General features: G+C 43.7%; 1 protein-coding gene and 1 pseudogene across 1 annotated transcript in view; one reads left to right on the top strand and one right to left on the bottom strand.

Annotated features, from left to right (window-relative positions):
- Nucleotides 1–1,179: 1,179 nt before the first annotated feature.
- On the bottom strand, nt 1,180–13,146 carry LOC118643891 (annotated as a pseudogene).
- A 1,044-nt stretch (nt 13,147–14,190) lies between these two features.
- ACSBG2 (acyl-CoA synthetase bubblegum family member 2) overlaps nt 14,191–20,945 on the top strand; it is a 32,461-nt gene continuing 25,706 nt past the window's right edge. The window contains exons 1-2 of the mRNA XM_036241416.1: nt 14,191–14,206; nt 17,362–17,603. Coding sequence (XP_036097309.1) covers nt 14,191–14,206; nt 17,362–17,603 — 258 coding nt within the window. The remainder of the gene's footprint in view (nt 14,207–17,361; nt 17,604–20,945) is intronic.

Raw genomic sequence — 20,945 nt, 5'->3', positions numbered from 1 at the left:
GACGTGAAAGGAACACATCGAGTGGCTGCCACCCGCACAACCGACCAGGGCCGGGGACAAACTGCAACCGAGGTACACGCCCTTAGCGGGAACCGAACCCTGGTCTCTCAGGACCGCAGGCCGACGCTCTAACCGCTGAGCCAAACTGGCCAGGGCTATTTTGCTTATTCTTAAACTTTGTATTGATGAGATTATACAGAATGTACTCGATTGTGCCTGGCTTCTTTTATATAATATTATATCTGTGGGATTTATCCCTATTGTTAAGTGAGTCAACTGATTATTTTTTAGTTGTTATATTCTATTGTATGAATATACCACTATTTAGCTATTAATTTTCCCATTGATGGACATTTAGTTTGTTTCAAATTTCCTCAAAAATTTTTTTCAATGATCTCTGAACTTTTCTTTTTTATCCTCACCCGGGGACATTTTTCCTTTATTTTTTTTTTGATTCTCACCTGAGGACATTTGTTCAGATAGAGTGGGAGGGAGAGAGAGGAAGAGACATCGATGTGAAAGGGACACATTGAGTGGTTGCCACCCACAGGACCCAACTGGGCCGGGGACAAACTGCAACTGAGGTACGTGCCCTCAGCAGGAACCAAACCCAGGTCTCTCTGGACCGCAGGTCAATGCTCTAACCCCTGAGCCAAAATTTTTGTTCAGATAGAGTGGGAGGGAGAGAGAGGAAGAGAGAGAGAGAGAGAGAGAAACATTGATGTGAAAGGGACACATCGAGTGGTTGCCACCCACACAACCCAACTGGGCCGGGGACAAACTGCAACTGAAGTACATGCCCTTAGCGGGAACCAAACCCAGGTCTCTCTGGACCGAAGGGCGATGCTCTAACTGCTGAGCCAAACTGGCCAGGGCTGATATCTGAACTTTTTATTGGCCTTCTGGCTGCCAAGGGATGACCTACTTCTGCTGCCTTAACCCCTCAGAACTTTGGTGGTGTTGACTTCCGATACCACTTTGCTGTCTAGTGATGGTCTTTTATTTTTTTAATTTTTATTTCTTGATTTTAGAGAGAGATAGTAAGGGAGAGAGAGAGAGAGAAACAACGATTTGTTGTCCCACTTATTTATGCATTAATTGGTTGCTTTTTGTATGTATTCTGACTGGGGATCAAACCCAAAATGTTGGCATATTGAGTCGATGCTCTAACAAACTGAGCTACCTGGCCAGGGCGATGGTGGTCTTTTAGATGGATTGCATGAAGTTGCTATTGTCCAGGACATCACCAAGATCGAAGTTCTCCTCTTCTTCCAGCAGACTGTGGTTGGTGGCGATCTCAGCCTCCAGCTTGACTTTGATGTTCATCAGGGCCTCATACTCGTGGGCTTGGTGCTGCCCGTCTGCATCACACAGAGCATGTCCACCTCCCTCAGGCTGTTCTCCAAACTGGCCTTCAGATTTCTCATTGAGTCCAAGTCAATCTCCAAAGTATGGACCATGCATCTCGATTCCATTAAAGTCACCGGGCAGCTCCTATCTCAGAGGTCTGCGAGGTGACCACTGTGGTGCTCTCCTCAGTCTGCTGGGACCAGTCTAGCTCTTCTAGGTTCTTCTGAGCCAGATTGTCATACTGGGCCTGGATGTCTGCCATGATCTTGCTGAGGTCCTGAGATTTGGAGGCATTCAACTCCATGGTCAACCCAGAGTTGGCAATTTACTTTCTCCTCATCGTTCTTCACAAAGAGAAGCTCCTTCTCGAGAGCCTCCATCTCCTCCTCCAGCTGCAGCTGAGTGATAATTGGTATCATCAGTGACTTTTGGAGACCATTGATGTCACTCTCTATAGACTGGTGGACGGCCAGCTTTGTCTCATACTCGACTCTGAAGTCATTAGCAGCAAGATGGGCATTGTCAGTCTGCAGAACAATGCAGGCACTGTCCATAGAACTGGCAAAGATCTGAGCCCTCAGGTTCTCGATGGTCTTGAAATAGTGCCCTAGTCTCTGATCTGGGCTCCCTTCTTCTTCTGGAGTTCCCTGATTTTGCTCTCCACTCTCTGATATCAGCCTCCAGGCTTCTCACCCTCTCCAGGTAGGAGACCAGGCAGTCATCCAAGCATTGCATAGTCTCCTTTCTCTGGATGCCCCCTATGCCCAGCAGACCCCTGGCCATCCCCACAGCGAGGCCCACAGACCCCCAGTCGCCCTGCACACTGGTGAAGTGGGACACAGAGTTCCAGGAGCCCATGACCTCAGTGCCTGCATAGATGCTGGCTGTGCTGCTGGCCTGCAGGCCTGGTGGCTGGGGGCCTGCACAGAGCCCGAGGTCTGCTAGTTTTATGGAGAAGCTGGATCAGATGCTGAAGCTCATATTGTTCTGAGAGGAAGGCAAAAGGCCAAGACTCAGTTTCAAGTAGCAGTCCAGTTTCCTCAAATTCTTGATAGGCACAATTGGCAAGACATTTAGGGAGTGCACAAACAGGTGCTAAGAGCCCTGGCCGGTTTGGCTCAGTGGTTAGAGCATCGGCCTGCGGACCAGAGAGTCAGGGTTTGGTTCCCGCTAAGGGCACATACCTTGGTTGCAGTTTGTTCCCGGCCCCAGCTAGGGTTGTATGGGTGGCAACCAGTCAATGTGTCTCTCCCACATCCATGTTTCTCTCTCTCTCTTCCCCCCCCCTCTCCCTCCTGCTCTATCTGAAGATAAATGCAGAAATGTCCTCTGGTGAGGATAAAAAAATTAAACACACACACACACACACACACACACACACACACAAAACAGGTGATAAGAAATTCAAAACAAACAATTTTTTCAAATCACTCAAAAATTACAACAGGCTCCCAGCTGGTGTGGTTCAGTGGTTGAGCACCAGGAGGTCACTAGTTTGATTCCCGATCAGGGCACATGCCCAGGTTGCCAGTGGGGGTTGTGCAGGAGGTGGCCAATCATGTTCCCTCTCATTGATGTTTCTATCTCTCTCCCCTTCTCTTTCTCTAAAATCAATAAAGAAAAAATATTTTTTAAATATTACAACAGGAAAAATTACATTTGAAAGGTGATAGGAAATTTAAAACAACCTTTTGCAAGCCATTCACAATGACAAGTAAAATTATATTGGAAGAGCCATCCTTTTTTTTGTTTACTGACAAATATAAGCTTGAAAATTTCTTCTAATGATGTTCATGGATTTTTAATACAGTTGAACATTTTTCTACCAGGAATTTTCAGGATGTGCTTGTGTTGTTAGAGTAGTCATCCAGCTGCTGGCTTGGTCCCCACTAAAAGGGCACACTGGCTGCAAACTGATAACCATGAAGATGGGGACTTGGGGCCTTTCCCTGGAGCTGTCTCCACCTGAAGGCCTCTTCTGTCTCCCTGTTTATCATCTCTCCTTCTTAGAAGGACAGCAGTCATTGAATGTAGGGCCCACCCTATTCCAATGTGACCTTGTCTTAACTTATCTAATTACATCTGCAAAGACCCTATTTCCAAATGAGATGACATTCTGAGGTTCCAGGTGGGCACGAGGAACACTGTTCAACTCAGTCCAGCATCTTTGAAAATTGTAGAGTGCTGTATAACATTAAGAGGACGAAAGAGGACACATGAGAGAATGCTGATTTTCTGGCCACAGCAGGAACAACAATCAGATTGGAAAAGTGGAAACTGAGGGACAGAAGGCTTAGAGACTAAGATTCCCAGAAGGAAAAAAGGGAAAGATAGATTATCCTCTATCAGATGTTGGCCAACTTTTTTCTGTAAAGGGCCAAATAGCAAACATGTTCAGCTTTGCAGGACATATGGTCTGTTGCAATTACATAGCCCCATTGTTGAGGTGCAAAAGCAACCAGAAACAATATATACACAAATGAGTGTGGCTGTGTGCTGATAAAATTTTATTTATAAAGACAGCAGCAGGCCAGGTTGTAGTTCACCAATCCTTGTCCTATAGGTTGGAGTGTATGGGGAAAAATAACCTATTGGTGGGCCTATGGCAAATGTAATGGGACAAAACTATTACAGCTCATAGGAGATTGTCAGAGAGCAAGGCCACAACAGGAAGTCAAAAGATAATGTCTAAAACTGAGGTTGATAGTAGAGGAAATAGTTACAGTGTTGATGATGGTTGACTACTGGGGGTAGGATATTTGTGGGATTTGAGGAGGCAGAGATGGTACAGATCTTTATGATCATTTTGATACTCGAACAACAACAAAAATGTATATGTCTTACCTTAATAAAAGAGTAAAAACTTTATTAAAAAAACAGCCACCTAATTTCAGGGCACTCCATCTTTGCTGCCTGTATTGTATCAGATTCTGTAGTACATGTTCTCTGGGCCTGTGGAAAGAGGTGGGAGCTCCCACCAGGGGGCGTTGTGAGAAAAGTTACAGTTTTTACTGGAAAAATAAATAAGAATCACCCTGGCTAGTCAGTCTACAGTAGGATTTGCCAATCTACCACCCTGGGGGCCAGACCTGGTCCTCTGCCTGAATTTGTTTTGTTTGTTTGTTTTTGCTGTGCTATTTTATTTTTATTGAGGTATAGTTGATATATTAGTTTCAGGTATGCAACATAATGATTCGATATTTGCATATGTCGCAAAATGTTCACCACAATAAGTCTAGTTAACATCTGTCACCACACATGAATACAGAATTTTTTACTTGTGATAAGAACTTTTTTAAATTAAAACATTTTTAAAATTTTATATATTGGCTATGTTAGTTTCAGATGTACAATACAGTGATTCAACATTTTTAGACCTTACTGTAATCACCCCACTAATTCTAGTAATCATCTGTCACCATATAAACTTATCACAATATTATTGATTATATTCCTCTTCCCCCTTTGCACCCCTCCCCCACACCCTCCCTTCTGGTAACCATTCCTTTGGTCTGTTTCTATGAGTCTATTTTGCTGTTTTTTAGCTTTCACATATAAGTAAAACCATATGGTATTTGTCTTTCTCTGCCCAATTCCTTTCACTTAGCATAACACCCTCTAGATCCATCTCTGTTGTCACAAATGGAAGATTTCATTCTTTTTATTGCTGTGTAATAATAGTCAATTGTATGTAGGTACGTATATGTATCACATCTTCTTTATTCATCTATCAGTGGACACCTAGGTTGCTTCCATATCTTGGCTATTGTAAACAATGATGCAATAAACATCAGGGTGCAGTATCTTTGCAAATTAGTGTTTTTATTTTCTTTGGATAAATACCCAGAGGTGGAATTGCTGTGTCGTATGTATATCTGTTTTTACTTTGATGAATCTTCATACTTTTTTTCCCACAGGGAATGCACCAGTTTGCTGTTTGCAGTGCACAGTGCACAAGGGTTCTCTTTTCTCCACATCCTTGGCTTTTTTTTTTTTACTGCTCATTAGAGATAGGGAAGGAGTAAGAGAAACACATCAATGGGTTGACTCCTGTATGCCCTGATGGGGGATTGAACCTGCAACCCAGGTGTGTGTCCTGACTGGAAATTGAACCTGCTCCAATCAATTGAGCCACTAGGCCAGTTTTTTTTTTTTTTTTTTTTTTTGGTTTTTTGCTAATACACAGATACAACTGATGTTTTTATGTTAATCTTGTATCATGTGGGTGGGGGCTTCAAGATGCCTTGCAGCTTTTGCCTTCAGCCTTTCGAACATTGTGCTGGTACCATCATGACACAAAATCTGGACTGAAAGAGGAAAGAGAGCAGCCCAACTGCAAAATAACAAATTGTTGTATTTTAAACCACCACATTTTTTGATGGATTGTTATACAGCAATAGATCACTGATGCAAGAGTTTAGGAGGCGTCACAGTAAAGAAAATGGGATTTAGAAATTCTCATAGAGGCAAAATTACAAACAGAAACAGCCAATAAGAAGTCAGGATACAAGCTGGGCATTTAACTAGGATCAAAGAAACAAGCCATATTTGGTGAGGTGGGCAAGCAGAAGATGAAACCAGTTACCTGTAAGGGAATTCACTGCACTGAAGCTAAAGGGGTCTGTGCCTGGATGCAGTTAGAGCAATCCGGCTAGTTCTAATTCAGAGCAGCTTGACCCTTCTTGGACTTAAAAGGTCAGGAAGTGTTAAACGAGAGCTAATTTCTTTTTGTCAGAGGTTCTGGTCCATTCAGGATTATCTCAGTGTAAGGATAATATCAGAGCCTTATGTAGAGATGGATGTCTCATAGGGGTTTCGGATTCTTACCTGAATATAGGTTTCCCCACTTGGGTTTCTTCTGATTCGGTTTTCTCCTACCAGGACCCTCAGCTGCAACTCTCAAGTGGTTCTTTGTCAGTTGTTACTTTTTCTTCACGTAGGAGTCGCGGACTCATCTTGCCCTGAGCTAGGCAGTGGGGCGTGGCGGTCGAACACGGCAGCCCCGGGGCAGCCCGGGCGCGCGGAGGCCTGGCGCCGCGGCTGCTGCTCCGCCGGCGGACGCTGGCCGCCCTCCTCCCAGCGCTCGGCCGGGGGTCCGCAGGCGCCGCCGCCTCTCCCCCCTCCTGGTCCTGCGGCTCCCGGGGTCTCGCGCTCTTCTGTCTGCGGGGCATCGGGGCTCTTCCGTCCCCTACCCCCTCATCCCAGGCGGTGAAGGCGGCCACGGCCAGGGCGCTGCTCCCTCCAGCCCCAGCTCCCCTTGCCCCTCGAGGCCCTCTACCACTTGCGATGAGATCATTTAAGATCTACTTAATCATTTTATAACTGCAAGTTTATACCTTTTGAATCCGTTCACTCATTTTGCCCACCTCTCACCCCCTGCCTCTGGAAACCGCCAATCTGTTCTCTGTATCCATTAGTGCGTTAAAAAAAAAATTGGTTTTGTTTTTAGATTCCACAAATAAGTGCGTTCATACAGTATTTGTCTTTCTCTGTGTGACTTACTTCACTTAGCATAATACCCTCTAGGTCCATCCATGCTATCACAAATAGTAAGATTTCATTTCTTTTTACAGCCCAGTAATATTCCATTGTATATATGTACCACTTCTTTTTTATCCATTCGTCTATTGATCAACACCTATTGATTACTTCCATATCTTGGTTACTGTAAATAATGCTGCAATAAACATAGAGGTGCGTGTACCTTTTTGAATTACTGATTTGGATTTCCTTGGATAATACCCAGAAGGGGTTCTACTTTTAATCCCTCAAGGAACCTCCATACTGTTTTTCTTAGTGGTTGCATCAATTAACATTCCCATCAACAGTGCAGGAAGATTCCTTTTTCTCCACATCCTCACCAGCACCTGATGTTTGTTGATTTATTGATGATAGCCATTCTGACAGGTATGAGGTGGTAGCTCATTGTGGTTTTGATTTGCATTTCCCTGATCATCAGTGATGTTGAGCACATTTTCATGTGTCTGTTTGGCCATTTGGATGTTTTCTTTGGAAAAATGTCTATTCAGGTTCTCTTTCCATTTTAATTGGGTTAGTTCTTTTGAATTAAACAAACAAACAAACAAACATATACATGTATTACTTTCATAATACTTTTGGAAATTAGTTTAAATGTGAAAAATTCATGGGTTAGCCCTATAGAATCCTGAACTGACGTAATACAAAGGAAGGGGAACAAAGGATATATGTTTCAAGTTTTTGATGAATAAAGTCAAGTTGTTCTTCAAAGGAGCTGTACTAATTCACTCCTACCAACAATATATAAGAATCATGAGTGGGTTTTAAGACTTCTTTCTTGAGAAACTTGGGATTAATTATTTAGATAACATATGCCCAATCATAAACTGTTAGCTTCTAAAGTCAGCCCAGAAATGTCATTTGAGAATTGTAAGTTAACATTTGAATGCATGGAAAAGAAAATCTAACCAAAGCAGGTTGTAAAATAAGGGCTTCTTTTTCTCACCAGAAGGGGGAGGCAGACTGCAGGCACATGAAGCAGGGCAGTTGGTAGAGGTGGTGAGATCAGGGCTAACATCGTTCATTTTCTACATCTCAGCTCAAGGAACCTCTCCAGACATCCCTGCCCAGGTCAACTCCTTCATCTAACTCTCCTAACACACCTTGGGTCTCTCTGCACAATTGTAAGTTTGCATTTGTTTGCAAAATTCTAGGTTTCTCTGTTGTCTCCCTAAACAGACTTCATCTAGTTTTGCTCATTTTGTGTCCCCAGCATCTAGGACAATGCCCAACATAAGGGCTGTGGCTCCATATAGACTTCATCAACGCATGCAGGAGTGCAGTGCATGCATGAATGACTGAATGAATGAGCTAAAAGAAAACTGTAATTCTCCCACCCAGGAAGCAGTTTCTTCCAGGGGTGGGGGTGGGGTGGGGAGGCAGAAACAGTCAGTGATGTCACAAGAGGTAGCTGGGACAGAAGGTTCTGGAAACTGCCCGCCTTCTTGCCTCTGGTCACCACCACTATCCTGGCCTGACCCAGAAGGTGACAAGGGCTGGGAAGAGGCAGTACATGTTCAGGTTTCCAGGAGGGGCAACTTGTTTGTCACTTTTGTGGAAGAAGAAAACACCTTGAGTGTCCAGATGTCTCAGCAACCAATGCTTTGCTGTGATGGCCAGACCCACACCTCGTGAAGAGTGGCAAGTGTCAGTGGTATAGGAGAGGGGAACATGGGGGTCCTTTGGAATTCAGTGTCTTTCACTGGGATTTGGTCTCACCACAGACATACATTTTGGCCTTGAGCTAGACCCTCAATATCTTTTTATTTTGTTTTGTTTTTCTTTTTCTTTTATTGATTTTGGAGAGAGAGGAAGGGAGAGGGAGAGAGAGAGAAACATCAATGAGAGAGAACATCGATTGGCCGCCTCCGGCATGCCCCCCACTGGGGATCAGGCCCACAACCTGGGCATGTGCCCTGACCAGGAATTGAACCGGTGACCTCATGGTGCATGGGTCAATGCTCAACCACTGAGCCACACTGGCTGGACGACCCTCAATATCTTTTTTTAAAAAATTTCATTGTTTAATTTTAGGGAGGGGGGAGAGAGAGAGAGAGAAACATCAATGTGATAGAGAAACATTGATTGTTTGCCTTCTATACATTGCCTGACCTGGAATTGAACATGCCACCTTTCAGTGTACGGGATGACGCTCCAACCATCTGAGCCACACTGGCCAAAGCCAGTAGCTTTTTCTTTTCTTTCTTTTTTTTTAAATCTTCACCAGACGATATTTTTCAATTGATTTTTAGATAGAGTGGAAGAGAGAGAGGGAGAGAGAGAGAGACATCGATGTGAGAGAGACACATCCATTGGTTACCTCCCGCACAACCCCCACAGGGGCCAGGGATCAAACCTGCAACCCAGGTACATACCCTTGACTGGGAATCAAACCCGTGACCCTTCAGTCTTCAGGCTTACGCTCTAAATGTTGAGCCAAACCAGCCAGGCTAGGGCCAGTATATTTTTCTATTGCAATTTCTTATTGGTTGCTGCCAGCACACTATTGATTTTTTTTTAATATTGCCTAGTCACCTTACAGAACTTTTATTTCTGGTTTTTCAGTTCATAGGATAGTGTATAGGTAGTCAAATCATTTGTAAAATGACAATGTTGTCTGTTTCCAATCTTTATTTCTCTCATTTATTTTTCTTATCTTACTGCATTGGCTAAGAATCTCCAGGTCATTGCTGAATAGTAGCTGTGAAAGCTGATGTATTTGTCTTAATCCTGACTCCATGGAAATTCTTCCAATGTTTATGTTACTATTAAATATAATATTTATTGTATATATCTGATGGATAATCCTCTATCAAGTTAAGGAAATGTCTTTAATTTCTTATTTGCTAAAAGATTTTCATAAAATGAATATATCATCAAATTCTATCTTGAGATAATGTTTTGTTTTGTTTTTTTACCCTTTGCCCCTTAAATGCAGTAATTCACATTGATAGAATTTTAATGTTGAATAATTTTTGCACTGTTACAATTAACCAACATGGCTTTTTAAAACTGTGAAATACCTCCCTGGCCAGTTTGGCTCAGCGGTTAGAGCATCGGCCTGTGGACCAGAGAGTTCCGGGTTCAGTACTTATTAAGGGCATGTACCTTGGTTGCAGTTTGTCCCTGGCCTTGGTTGGGGTTGTGTGGGTGGCAACCAGTCGATGTGTCTCTCTCACATTGATGTTTCTCTCTCTCTCTTCCTCCCTCTCTCCCTCCCACTCTATCAGGATAAATGCAAAAATATCCTCGGGTGAGGATTAAAAAAAATTGTGAAACACCTCTTGGACATAAAATAACATGCAAAACATACCTGCACAACGTATGAATATCAGTAAATGTCTATATATCTACTTCCCTTCATGAAACAAAATATTACTAGTAACTTTGACATCTTCTGTGTGTCCTAACTTTTTCTCATGTTCCTCTCTCACCTGAAAGAGGTCTCCACTGTCCTGCATTTCCTGCAAAACTTTCTCTTACAATTTTGCCACCTAAACAAGTACTAACTAATTAATGCTGCCTGTTTGTAACTTGATATAAATAGAATCATACTGCAACCTGCTTCTTTATCAGCATCATGGCTGGGAGATGCATCCAGGATTTTTTGCATATGGTCCTATGTTTTCATCACTGCATTCCATAACAGTTGTATCCATTCTCCTGCTGATGGACATTTGGGCTGTTTCCAGTGTTGGGTTCTTATGAACACTGCTGCTGTGAGCATTTTTTCCATGTCTCCTGGGCAGGCATGCAAGAGTTTCTCTTGGGTAAATACCTGGGAGTGAAAATGCCAAGTCAGGGAAACACACATGTTTACTATTAAATGGTTGGTACCACAGTTTTCCCAGATGGGTGAACTCCCCCACCAGCAGTGGAAGAGAGCTCCCATTCTTCCTCTCCAGCATCTGTGTGCCTTTCTGCACATCTACTGGGGGTGAAATCATATCTCATTTTGATTTTAATGTACGCTCCCCTGATTACCAAGGAACCTGAACATCTTGTCCTGGGTTTAGAGCCCATCTGTTTTCTGTTCTGTGAACTGTCTGTTCATGGCTTTCATCTATCTCCTATTGGATTGTTAACTTTTGCTTTTGTCTTCTTTTTTATCCTCACCCGAGGACATTTTTTCTTTTTTTTTTTTTAGATAAAGTGGGAGGGAGGGAGGGAGGGAAAGAGGGGGGGGGGAGAGAGAAAGAGAGAGAGAGAGAGAGAGAGAGAGAGAGAGAGAGAGAAACATCGATGTGAAAGGGACCCATCAAGTAGCTGCCACCCACACAACCCAACCAGGGCCGGGAACAAACTGCCCTGCATGTACCGCTGAGGTATGTGCCCTTAGCAGGAACCGAACCTGGGTCGCTCTGGACTGCAGGCTGATGCTCTAACCACTGAGCCAAACTTTTGTCTTCTTAGTCCAGAGGAGCACTTTGCATATTCTAGATATGAGTTCTTTCTTGGAATGTAAGCATAGCTATCTTATCCTAGTTAGTGACTTGACTTACTACTTACTGTCTGATGTCTTGACGAACAGACATTCTTTATTTGGTCAAGATTCTTTTAACACACAGCTGGATTGCCTGTTAGCCTTGTTGGGGAATCGTGTCACCCCCCCCCCACACACACACACACACACTTACCAGCTGCTCATGAATGATGAGCTGGTCCCAGGATCAAGGAGAGAGAATTGTGTTGTGATGACAGGCAAGCTGAACTCTCCATGTTTTAATTTCCTCGTTTAGTACCGACCTCATAGGGTTGTTGTGAAGAGTAAATGGGTCCATATTTATTCATTCATCTAATATTAATCCTTTCATGTCCCAGGCACTATGCTAGATGTTAGGGATATAACAATGAAAAGAATAGTACCCCCCCGCCCCAACACAAATACACACCTAGATGGTGCAATGAAGGGAAAGAGGGTGGGGTGAAAGGGTGTGGGGTCTGGCCCAGCCTAGGATAATAAGGGATATTACCCTGAATAATAAACTCATAAGCAGAGGCTGAGTTGGGGGGGTTGATAAATGAAGATTAGGGAGAACAGTTTTTCGATCAGAAGGGGCAGCAGGTGCAAAGGTAAGGAGTTTGGAGTGTGTGAGGGCATGGAGACATGGTCCAAATAGCTGGAGCTAAGGAGATGAGGGGGTGTGTCATGAGGTGGGACTGTCTTTGTATTTCTTTGTCTCCATATGCCCTCTCTCCCCAGACACCAGACATGCTGCTTCAGCCTTCTGCATCTCAAACATGCCATGCTGCTTCCCACCTCAGAGGGAAAGGGGGAGGGAAGGCGGGGAGAGATACACCAAAGAACTTCTATGCATATATGCATAACCAATAGACACAAACAATAGTGTGGGGAAGGCAGGAGGGAAGTGGTATTGGGGAGGAAGGGGTCAATGGAGGAAAAGGGGGGACATCTGTAATACATTCAACAATAAAGGTAAGTTTTAAAAAAAATAAAAATTGAGGTGAGATTCACATAATATAAAATTAACCATTTTTTTATTGATTGATTTTACTTTTATTTATTTTTTATTTTTCTTTATTGAATTTAGAGAGACATGAAGGGAGAGGGAGCAATAAATAGAAACATCGATGAGAGAGAACATTGATTAGCTGTCTCCTGCATGCCCCCCACGGAGGATCAGGCCCACAACCCGGGCATGTGCCCTGACTGGGAATTGAACTGGTGACCTCTTGGTGCATGGGTTGATGCTCAACCACTGAACCACACCGGCCCAGTATTTATTTATTTTTAAATCCTCACCTGAGGATAGTTTTCTATTTATTTTCAGACAGAGTGGGAGGGGGAAAGAGAGAGAAACATCGACGTGAGAGAGACACATCAATTGGTTGCCTCCAGCACGACCCTGACAAGGGCTGGGGATGAACCGCAACTGAGGTTTGTGCCCTTAACTGGAATCGAACCTGATACTCTTTGGACCATGGCTGATGCTCTAACCTCTGAGTCAAACCAGCCAGGGCTAAAATTAACCATTTTAAAGTGAACAGTTCTCTGGTTTTTGGTACTTTCACAACCTTGTGCCACCATCACCTCTACTTAGTTTCAAAACATTTTTATCATCCCCCAAAGGAAACAGTCACTCCCCACCCCACCCCTAGGCCTTGGTAATCATTAATCTACCTTCTGTCTCTGTGGATTTTCTTGTTCTGGACATTTCATGTGAATGGAATCCCACAATATGTGGCCTCTTGTCTCTGGCTTCTCTCACTGAGCAGCGTGTCCTCAGGTCCTTCCATGTTGTAGTGAGTGTCAGAATTTCCTTCCTTGTTAAGGCTGAATAATATTCCACTGTGTGCATGGACCACATTCTGCCAGCTGTTTATCCACTGATGGGTGTTTGGGCATTGTGAGCTGTGCTGCTGTGAACGTGGGTGTGCATTGCTGGTGTTTTCCCACAGATGGAGACTACTTCACCACATGAGGGCTCCGCAGTGCATGTTACCAGTCTCCTGTTGCTGGATGTCTGCATTTCCTCCAGTCTTTTACCCTTCAATATTTTTAAATTGTCCATTTTAAAACATAGAGTACACGTTTTCCACATATAGGAGCATTCCCTTTTCTTGGTGTGCAGTTCTGTGAGGTTTGACAAATGCATAGTCATGTAACCACCAACACGGTCAGATAGAGTACGTTTCCATCACCCCCCCCCCCCCAGATTCTCTCGTGTTTCCCCTTCATAGTCAACCCCTCTTCCTACCACAGACCCTGGCAACCTCAGACTGTTCTCCATCACTATAGTTTTGCCTTTTCCAGAAAGTGACATAAATGAAATCATAAAGCGTGTGGTCTTTTGAATCTGTCTTCTTCCACTCAGTGCAATGCCTTTGAGACTCACTCAAATCGTTGGATCAATAGTTCATTGCTCTTTGTTGCTGAGGTCCATTGTATGGATATACCGCAGGGAGGTAGGGTGGAGTTGCTTCAAAATGTTTTTGTACCCACAGGATCACCTATAGACTTGACACCTATATTCCACCGTTTCAGAGACTTCAGGAAGCTCACAGATGGAACACTCTCTGGACTTCACGGTCGCTCTGTGATCTAACAGGTGTGCCACCCTCCTTTCCTCTTAGGCCCAGAGCAGTCAGGACTGATGACCTGGAATTCCAGGCAGACATGACCAGTGGATGGGAGTTGGCCTCAGCCCTGCAGGCTCTTTGCCTGTCCTACTAAGTTGCCTGCTTTGTGCCTTGCAGTACTGTGAAGAATGGTCTCTGTGGACCTGGAAGGGCTGAAACCCAACGATTCAAGAAGAGGAGGCTGAGGACCTTGAAGTAGACATGAGTAAAACAAAAGGCATGTTGTGGGAGAGAAAAGTGTACTGACTAAGCCAAGGCTTTTCCTAAGTGAGCCTGGTTTCAGAGAGTCAGGAGACAGCCATTCTGTGCCTGAGCCCTGGGGAGTGGGGGTGGGAGTGGGGTTCTCTACCACTAACAGGGAGTGCAGGCTTGTGATTTCAGAGCCTCATTTCTATTGTTTGTATCACAGCAGTATTGACAATAGAACCTTCCTGTTAGGAGGTGAGTCTGTGTGGGAGGAACCATAAATACAGCATATGTAATTATATATATAATGCAGATGTAATATATATGTAGTGTAAATGTATTTGTATATATATGGCACAGTTGTAATATATATAAAGGGCAGATGTAATTATACACATATATAATGCAGATGTAATAATATATATGACATGGATATAATTGTACATATATACATACATATAGTGCAGATATAATATATATAGTGCAGATGTAAAATATATAGTGCAGATGTAATACAGGAGTTGGCAAAAGCAGGTTTATAGTAGTTCATATGGTTATGTTTAGTACAATAGCTTTATTAATTCAAAAGGATGTCACAATGGCACAGTGCACTTAGGTACAATCTCGTAAGTGTTAAAATTGCCAGCCTTCATTATTTACACATTCTTGTAATCTACTTGCTTCACTGAAGCACACTTTGGCACAGAGTTCTTTTTTTTTTAAATCCTCACCGGAGGATATTTTTCCATTGATTTTTCCAGATAAGAAGAGAGGGAGGGAGGGAGAGAGAGAGAGAAACATCAATGTGAGAGAGACATATTGATTGGTTGCCTCCTGTACAACCTAGGGCCAGGAATCGAATCCACAACTGAGGTATGTGCCCTTGACCAGGAATCAAACCCAAGACTCTTCAGTCCTCGGGCTGATGCTCTAACCACTGAGCAAAACTAGCCAGGGCAACAGAGTTCTTTATTGTCATCAATAAATTTACTTTTGCCCACCCCTGTATATATAGTGAAGATGTTATACTATATATAGTGCAGATATATAGTGTATATGTAACAGTATATATAGAGTGCAGATGTAGTAATAATGGTTTGTTATCATTATGTTGTAACCATTTTCAGACAACTCAGGGAGCACCTTGTGATGGTAAAGTGCCTTCATTCACAGCTGCCCTCTCCAAGGATGACTTTCACAGTCATTCTCAAAATTAATCATCTTCAAAATCTCATTTGGGTCATTGTGTTAGATTTCTGGGACTGCCATAATAAAGCACCCCAGACTGGGTGGCTGAAACAACAGAAATGTTTGCCTCCCCGTTCTGGAGGCCAGAAGTCCAAAAATCAAGGTGTCAGGCGTGGTGCTTCCTCCTGGAGGCCATGACGAAGACTCTTCCAGGCTGCTGGTGGCTGCCGGCAATCCTTGGCGTTCCTTGGGCTTCACCCTCATCACTTCAGTTTCTGCCTCTGTCTTCGCGTGGCTGTCTACTCTGTGCATTTCTATGCCCTCTCCTCTTCTTATAAGGACACCAGTCATTGGATTTAGGGCCCACCCTCAATCCAGGATGATTTCATCTTGAGATCCTCAACTGACTTCACCTGCAAAGACCCTATTTCCGAATAAGGTCACATTCTGAGATTCTGTACACGAACGTTGAGGGAACACTGTTCAACCCACTACAGTCATTAAAATATCCTCACCTGTGTCCAGGTGACACCCCTCCACATCTTTGACCAGTTTAAAGCTTCTCCCCATCCTTGGTTTCTGTCTGGATGCCTGGAGCAGTGGGGACGAGGGAGGCATGATGGGCTGAGCTTCCATTTGCGAGGTGATGTTCTCCTCACGATGCCCTGGCCCCACTAGGTGATTGTGTTGTAAGCTGGTGAGACTCCCACTGCTGATTCTCCTTGCAGGGGGAGTGGGGGGCCGGGGGGCCGGGGGGCTCTCTGAACTAGCCTTCCTTTCATGTATGTTGTTATGGGTTGAGTTGCAACCCCCTGCTATGGTCCAAATGTTTGCATCCCCCCCATTAATATGTTGAAACCTATCCCCCCACAATGTGATGGTGTTAGAAGGGGGGCCTTTGAGAGGGAAAGAGATCATGAGGGTGGAGCCCTCCTGAATGAACTAGTGCTCTGATAACAGAGGCCCCGGGGAGCTCTCTCACCCCTTCCGTCATGTGAGGACACAGCAAGAAGACAACGTCTATGAACCCGGGGGCAGGGACACCGATCTGTTGGAGATTTGACCTTTGACTTTCCAGCTTCCAGAACTGTGCGAAATAAGTGTCTGTTGTTTCTAAATGACCCAGTTTATGATATTTTGTAATAGCAGCCCAAATGGACTAAGACATCCCCCCAAATTCATAGGTTGCAGTCCTGACAGTTACCTAGTACTTCAGAATGTGACCTAATTTGTAAATAGGGTCATTGCAGATAGGATGGGTCTTTTTTTTTTTTAATATTTTTTTCTTTATTGATTTTAGTAAGAGTGGAAGGGAGAGGGAGAGATAGAAACATCGATGAGAGAGAACATCAACTGGCCGCTTCCTGCATGCCCCCCACTGGGGATTGGGAGCACAACCTGGGCATGTGCCCTGACTGGGAATCAAACTGGCGACCTCTTGGTGCATGGGTTGACGCTCAACCAGTGAGGCACACTGGCTGTGCAGGATGGGTCTTAATCTAATCTGACTGGTGTCCTGATAAAAAGGGGAAACTTGGACACAGACTCTCACACAGGGAGAACACCACGTGAAGATAAAGGCAGAAACTGGGGTGATACTTCTATAAGCCAAGGAACTCCAAAGATTGTCAGCAAGTCACCAGAGGGTGGGGAAGAGAATGGAACAGATTCTCCCTCATGACCTCCTGAGGGACCAACTAGCTGACACCTTGACCTTGGACTTTTTGTCTCCAGAACTGGGAGAGAATAAACTTCTGTTGTTTCAGCCACCCAGTCTAGAGCACAGGCATACCTCGTTTTATTCTGCCTCATTTTATTACACTTTGTAGATAGTGCATTTTTTACAAATTGAAGGTTTGTGGCAATCCTGCTTTGAGCAAGCCTCTGAGCACCATTTTTCCAACAGGCTTACATAATGGTTAACTGTTTTTTGTTTGTTTGTTTTTGTTTTTAGGATTAAATTGTTTTTAAATTAAGGTACGTGCATTATTTTTTCAGACATAGTACCACCTAATTCCGGACTGTGGACCATCCATGCAGATGGAGAAGTCATTCTGAGGCTATCAAACCATGGGCCAGGCCATGAGGTCCCCATAACCATTCCTGAATTTTTTCGGGAGACAGTCAGTAGATTTGGTACTTATCCAGCCCTCGCATCAAAGAACAGCAAAAAATGGGAAACACTGAATTTCAACCAGTACTACGAGGCTTGTCGGAAGGCTGCGAAAGCCTTGATCAAGGTGAGTGATTCATTCATTCTTCCTCCCTTCTGTCCCTCCCTCCCTTCCTTCCTTTCTTCCTTATCACTTATTCAATCATTCATTCAGAATAGGAAATACATAAACATACATATGGTACAAAATGCACAAGGCACCACAAGACACGAAGGGTAACTGGTAAAAATTTTCCCTTTAATTCTTGACCCCTTCTGTACGCAGGCAGCCACCATTGCTAGTTATTTTGGGAATATATTATGTGTATATATGACATAATTTCTGTATATGCAAATTTTTACACACATGGTAGCATACTCTACTCATGATTCTGCACCTTGTTTTTCCCCTTAGAATAGTATCTCTATGTATTAGTTAGCTACTGCTGCATAACAAATCACCCCTAAATTTAGTGACTTAAAAAGACAAACATTTATTATCTCAGTTTCTGTGGGTCACAAATCCAGGAGAGGCTTAGTTGTATACTTCTGGTTCAGGGTCTCCCATGAGTTGCAGTCAAGCTGTCAGCCTGGGCTGCATCATCTGAAGGCTTGACTGGGGCTGGAGGGTTCGCCTCTAAGCTGGCTATTGGCAGGAGGCCTCGGTTCCTTGGTCCATGGCTTTCCCCATAGGGTATCTTTGGAGTATTTTCATAATATGGCAGCCAGCTTCCTCCAGAATGAGTGATCCAAAGACAGCATGAACAAAATGGAAACCATGATATCTTTTATAACCTAATCTCAGCAACTGAGACATACTGTCACTTCTTCCATATTCTATTGGTTACATAGACCAACCATGATGCATTGAGGGGGAAATTGTGCAAGAACACAAATACCAGGAGATGAGGGTCATTGAGGGGCATCTCAAAGGCTGGCTCCCACCTCTGAGATCCTTTCATATTGATTCATTTTTTTAAAAATCCATGTTCTTTTCAACAACTGTAATTATGTCCCCCACTGGTGGGCATTTAAGTTGTTTCCAGCCTTTTGCTACCATACATTGTGCCACAGGGCAGCTCCTTTGTACAATGAAGTCTTACACAGAGGTGCCCCATGAATGCCCACTCAAATGAATGAGAGAATCTTCTTGCTTATATTCTTGCCAACATCATATTATAAAAAATGTTCATCTTGGCCAGATTATTAGGCATGTGAGGCAGAATTATAAGATGATCCTGAGATTCCCAACCCCTGGTATATTCATGCTAATACTCTCCTCTCCTTGAGTATGGCAGGACTTTTGACTATGAAGGATTTTCCCTTCTGTGGTAGCAATGGTGAAGAGATTTAGCAGATGTTATTAAGATCCCTAATCATTTGACTTTGAGTTCATCAAAAGGACAAATGCTCAGGGTGGGCCTGACCTAATCAGGTGAAACACTAAAGGAGAGATTCTCCTGCTGGCCTTGAGGAAGCAACTGCTGTGTTGTGGACAGGGCCATGGGGCAGTGCATGCATACAGCCTCTTGGAGTTGAGATCCATCCCCAGCTAACAGCTACCAAGGAAACAGGACCCTCATTCATTCAACCACTAGGAAATAAATTCTACAAACAATCTGTGAGTGTGGGAGAGGATTTCATGCTTCAGAGGAGGCCACAGTCCCCACTGAGGCCTTCATTGCAGCTATGGGAGATCCTAAGCAGAGGACCCAGTTAGACTGCCCCCACCTCCTGAGCTGTGGTAATAAATGTGTGCTGGCTGTATTTGTCGTAATGTGTCATGCAGCAATAGACAACAAATATATTAGGTATCTCCCACTGCAGAAGGGTATCTGTTGGTGGTTTTGATATATAGGAAATCGGGCCACATTTTGACCTAGATCCCAGTTTCTCTCTTCCCTCCTCTGATGCCCATGTGTCTTCATCGAAAGACCGTGAGATGTCACAATTAAGAACCATGTGCTTGGCTGGGTTTTATTTTGGCTTCTCCGCCCAGTGCCATAGTGTTATGGTTGGGTCACCTCTCCAGAAAGGCGATCCTTGTTAGCTATGCCCTTAGAGGGAGCTCAAGCACCCTCTACTCTCCAAACTTCAGGGATCCACTAAGAACATAGCAGTTTATCTACAATGATAGAGACACACTTCCACAATGAGGACAGCCTTTTTGTCTCAAAGCAGAAACACTTAGCATTGCTTTCCAAATGCTTACGTTTTCCCTAAGAGCAGAAACCACTGCCAGCCTTGCCCATATGACTAAAAGAGCCAACAAAGTTGGAGTTACCCCAAACCAAAGGGGTAACTCCAAGGATGGTCACCTTCAAGTCCAGGTTTCCTGGTTCATCCTCAACCACATTCAGACCAAGGCTGCATCTTTAACTTTTTTCCCCCCTCACCTGAGGATATTTTTCCATTTATCATTAGATGGAGTGGGAGGGAGGGATAGAGAGAGAGAGAAATATTGACATGATGGAGCCACACTGACTGGTTGCCTCCCGCGCGACCCATTGGGTCAGGGATGAACCAAGGCTGTGTCTTTAAAAGTTCAATTTATCACTTCTATAGGGTATCACTCTTTGAGTAGTACTTTTGATATTAAAAATAAAAATAAATTTACACCCATCAGAATATTTATTCTTAAAAAAAAAAAAGAACAGAAAATAGCAAGTGTTGGTGAGGATGTGCAGAAACAGAAACTTCATGCGTTGCCATTGGGGATGTAGAATGGAGAAGCCACTGTGAAAAACAGTATGGCCATTCCTCAAAAAATTAAACTTTGAATACCATATGACTCAGCAATTCCACTTCTGGCTATATACCCAAAAGAATTCAAAGCAAAGACTCAAACAGGTATGTGCACACAGGTAATGCTCACAGCAACATTATTCACAATGGCCCAAAAGTGGAAGCAGCCCAAGTGTCCATCAACAGATGATGGATAAACACCATGTGGTCCATCAGACAATGGAATATTATTCAGCCTTTACAAGGAAGGAAGTTCTGACATCAGCTACAACATGAATGAACCTTGAGGACATTATGCTCAGTGAAATAAGCCAGTCACAGGACGAATACTGTGCGATTCCACTTATATGAGGTCCCTAGAGGAGTCAAGTTCATAGAGACAAGAAGTAGATGGTGGGAGCCAGGGGCTGGGGGAGAGGGCTGGGGAGTTAGTGTGTAGTGGGGACAGAGCTCCAGTTTGGGAAGATCAGAAAGTTCTGGAGATGGATGGTGGGATTGGTCACACAACATGAGTGTACTTAATGCTACTGAATTGTACACACAAAATTGGCTAAAATGGTATATTCATGCTATAAGTAGTTTACTACAATAAAAATGAAACACTTAAAAGTAAAAATAAATCAAGGGGGTATTATGCTGAGGGAGGCAAACCAGTCTCCCAATAGTCACGAAAATCTCACACCCA

Source organism: Molossus molossus, unplaced genomic scaffold (assembly GCF_014108415.1).
Source record: "Molossus molossus isolate mMolMol1 unplaced genomic scaffold, mMolMol1.p scaffold_m16_p_4, whole genome shotgun sequence".
In the NCBI taxonomy this organism is placed as follows: Eukaryota; Metazoa; Chordata; class Mammalia; order Chiroptera; family Molossidae; genus Molossus; species Molossus molossus.
This window is presented reverse-complemented; position numbering and strand designations above follow the sequence as displayed.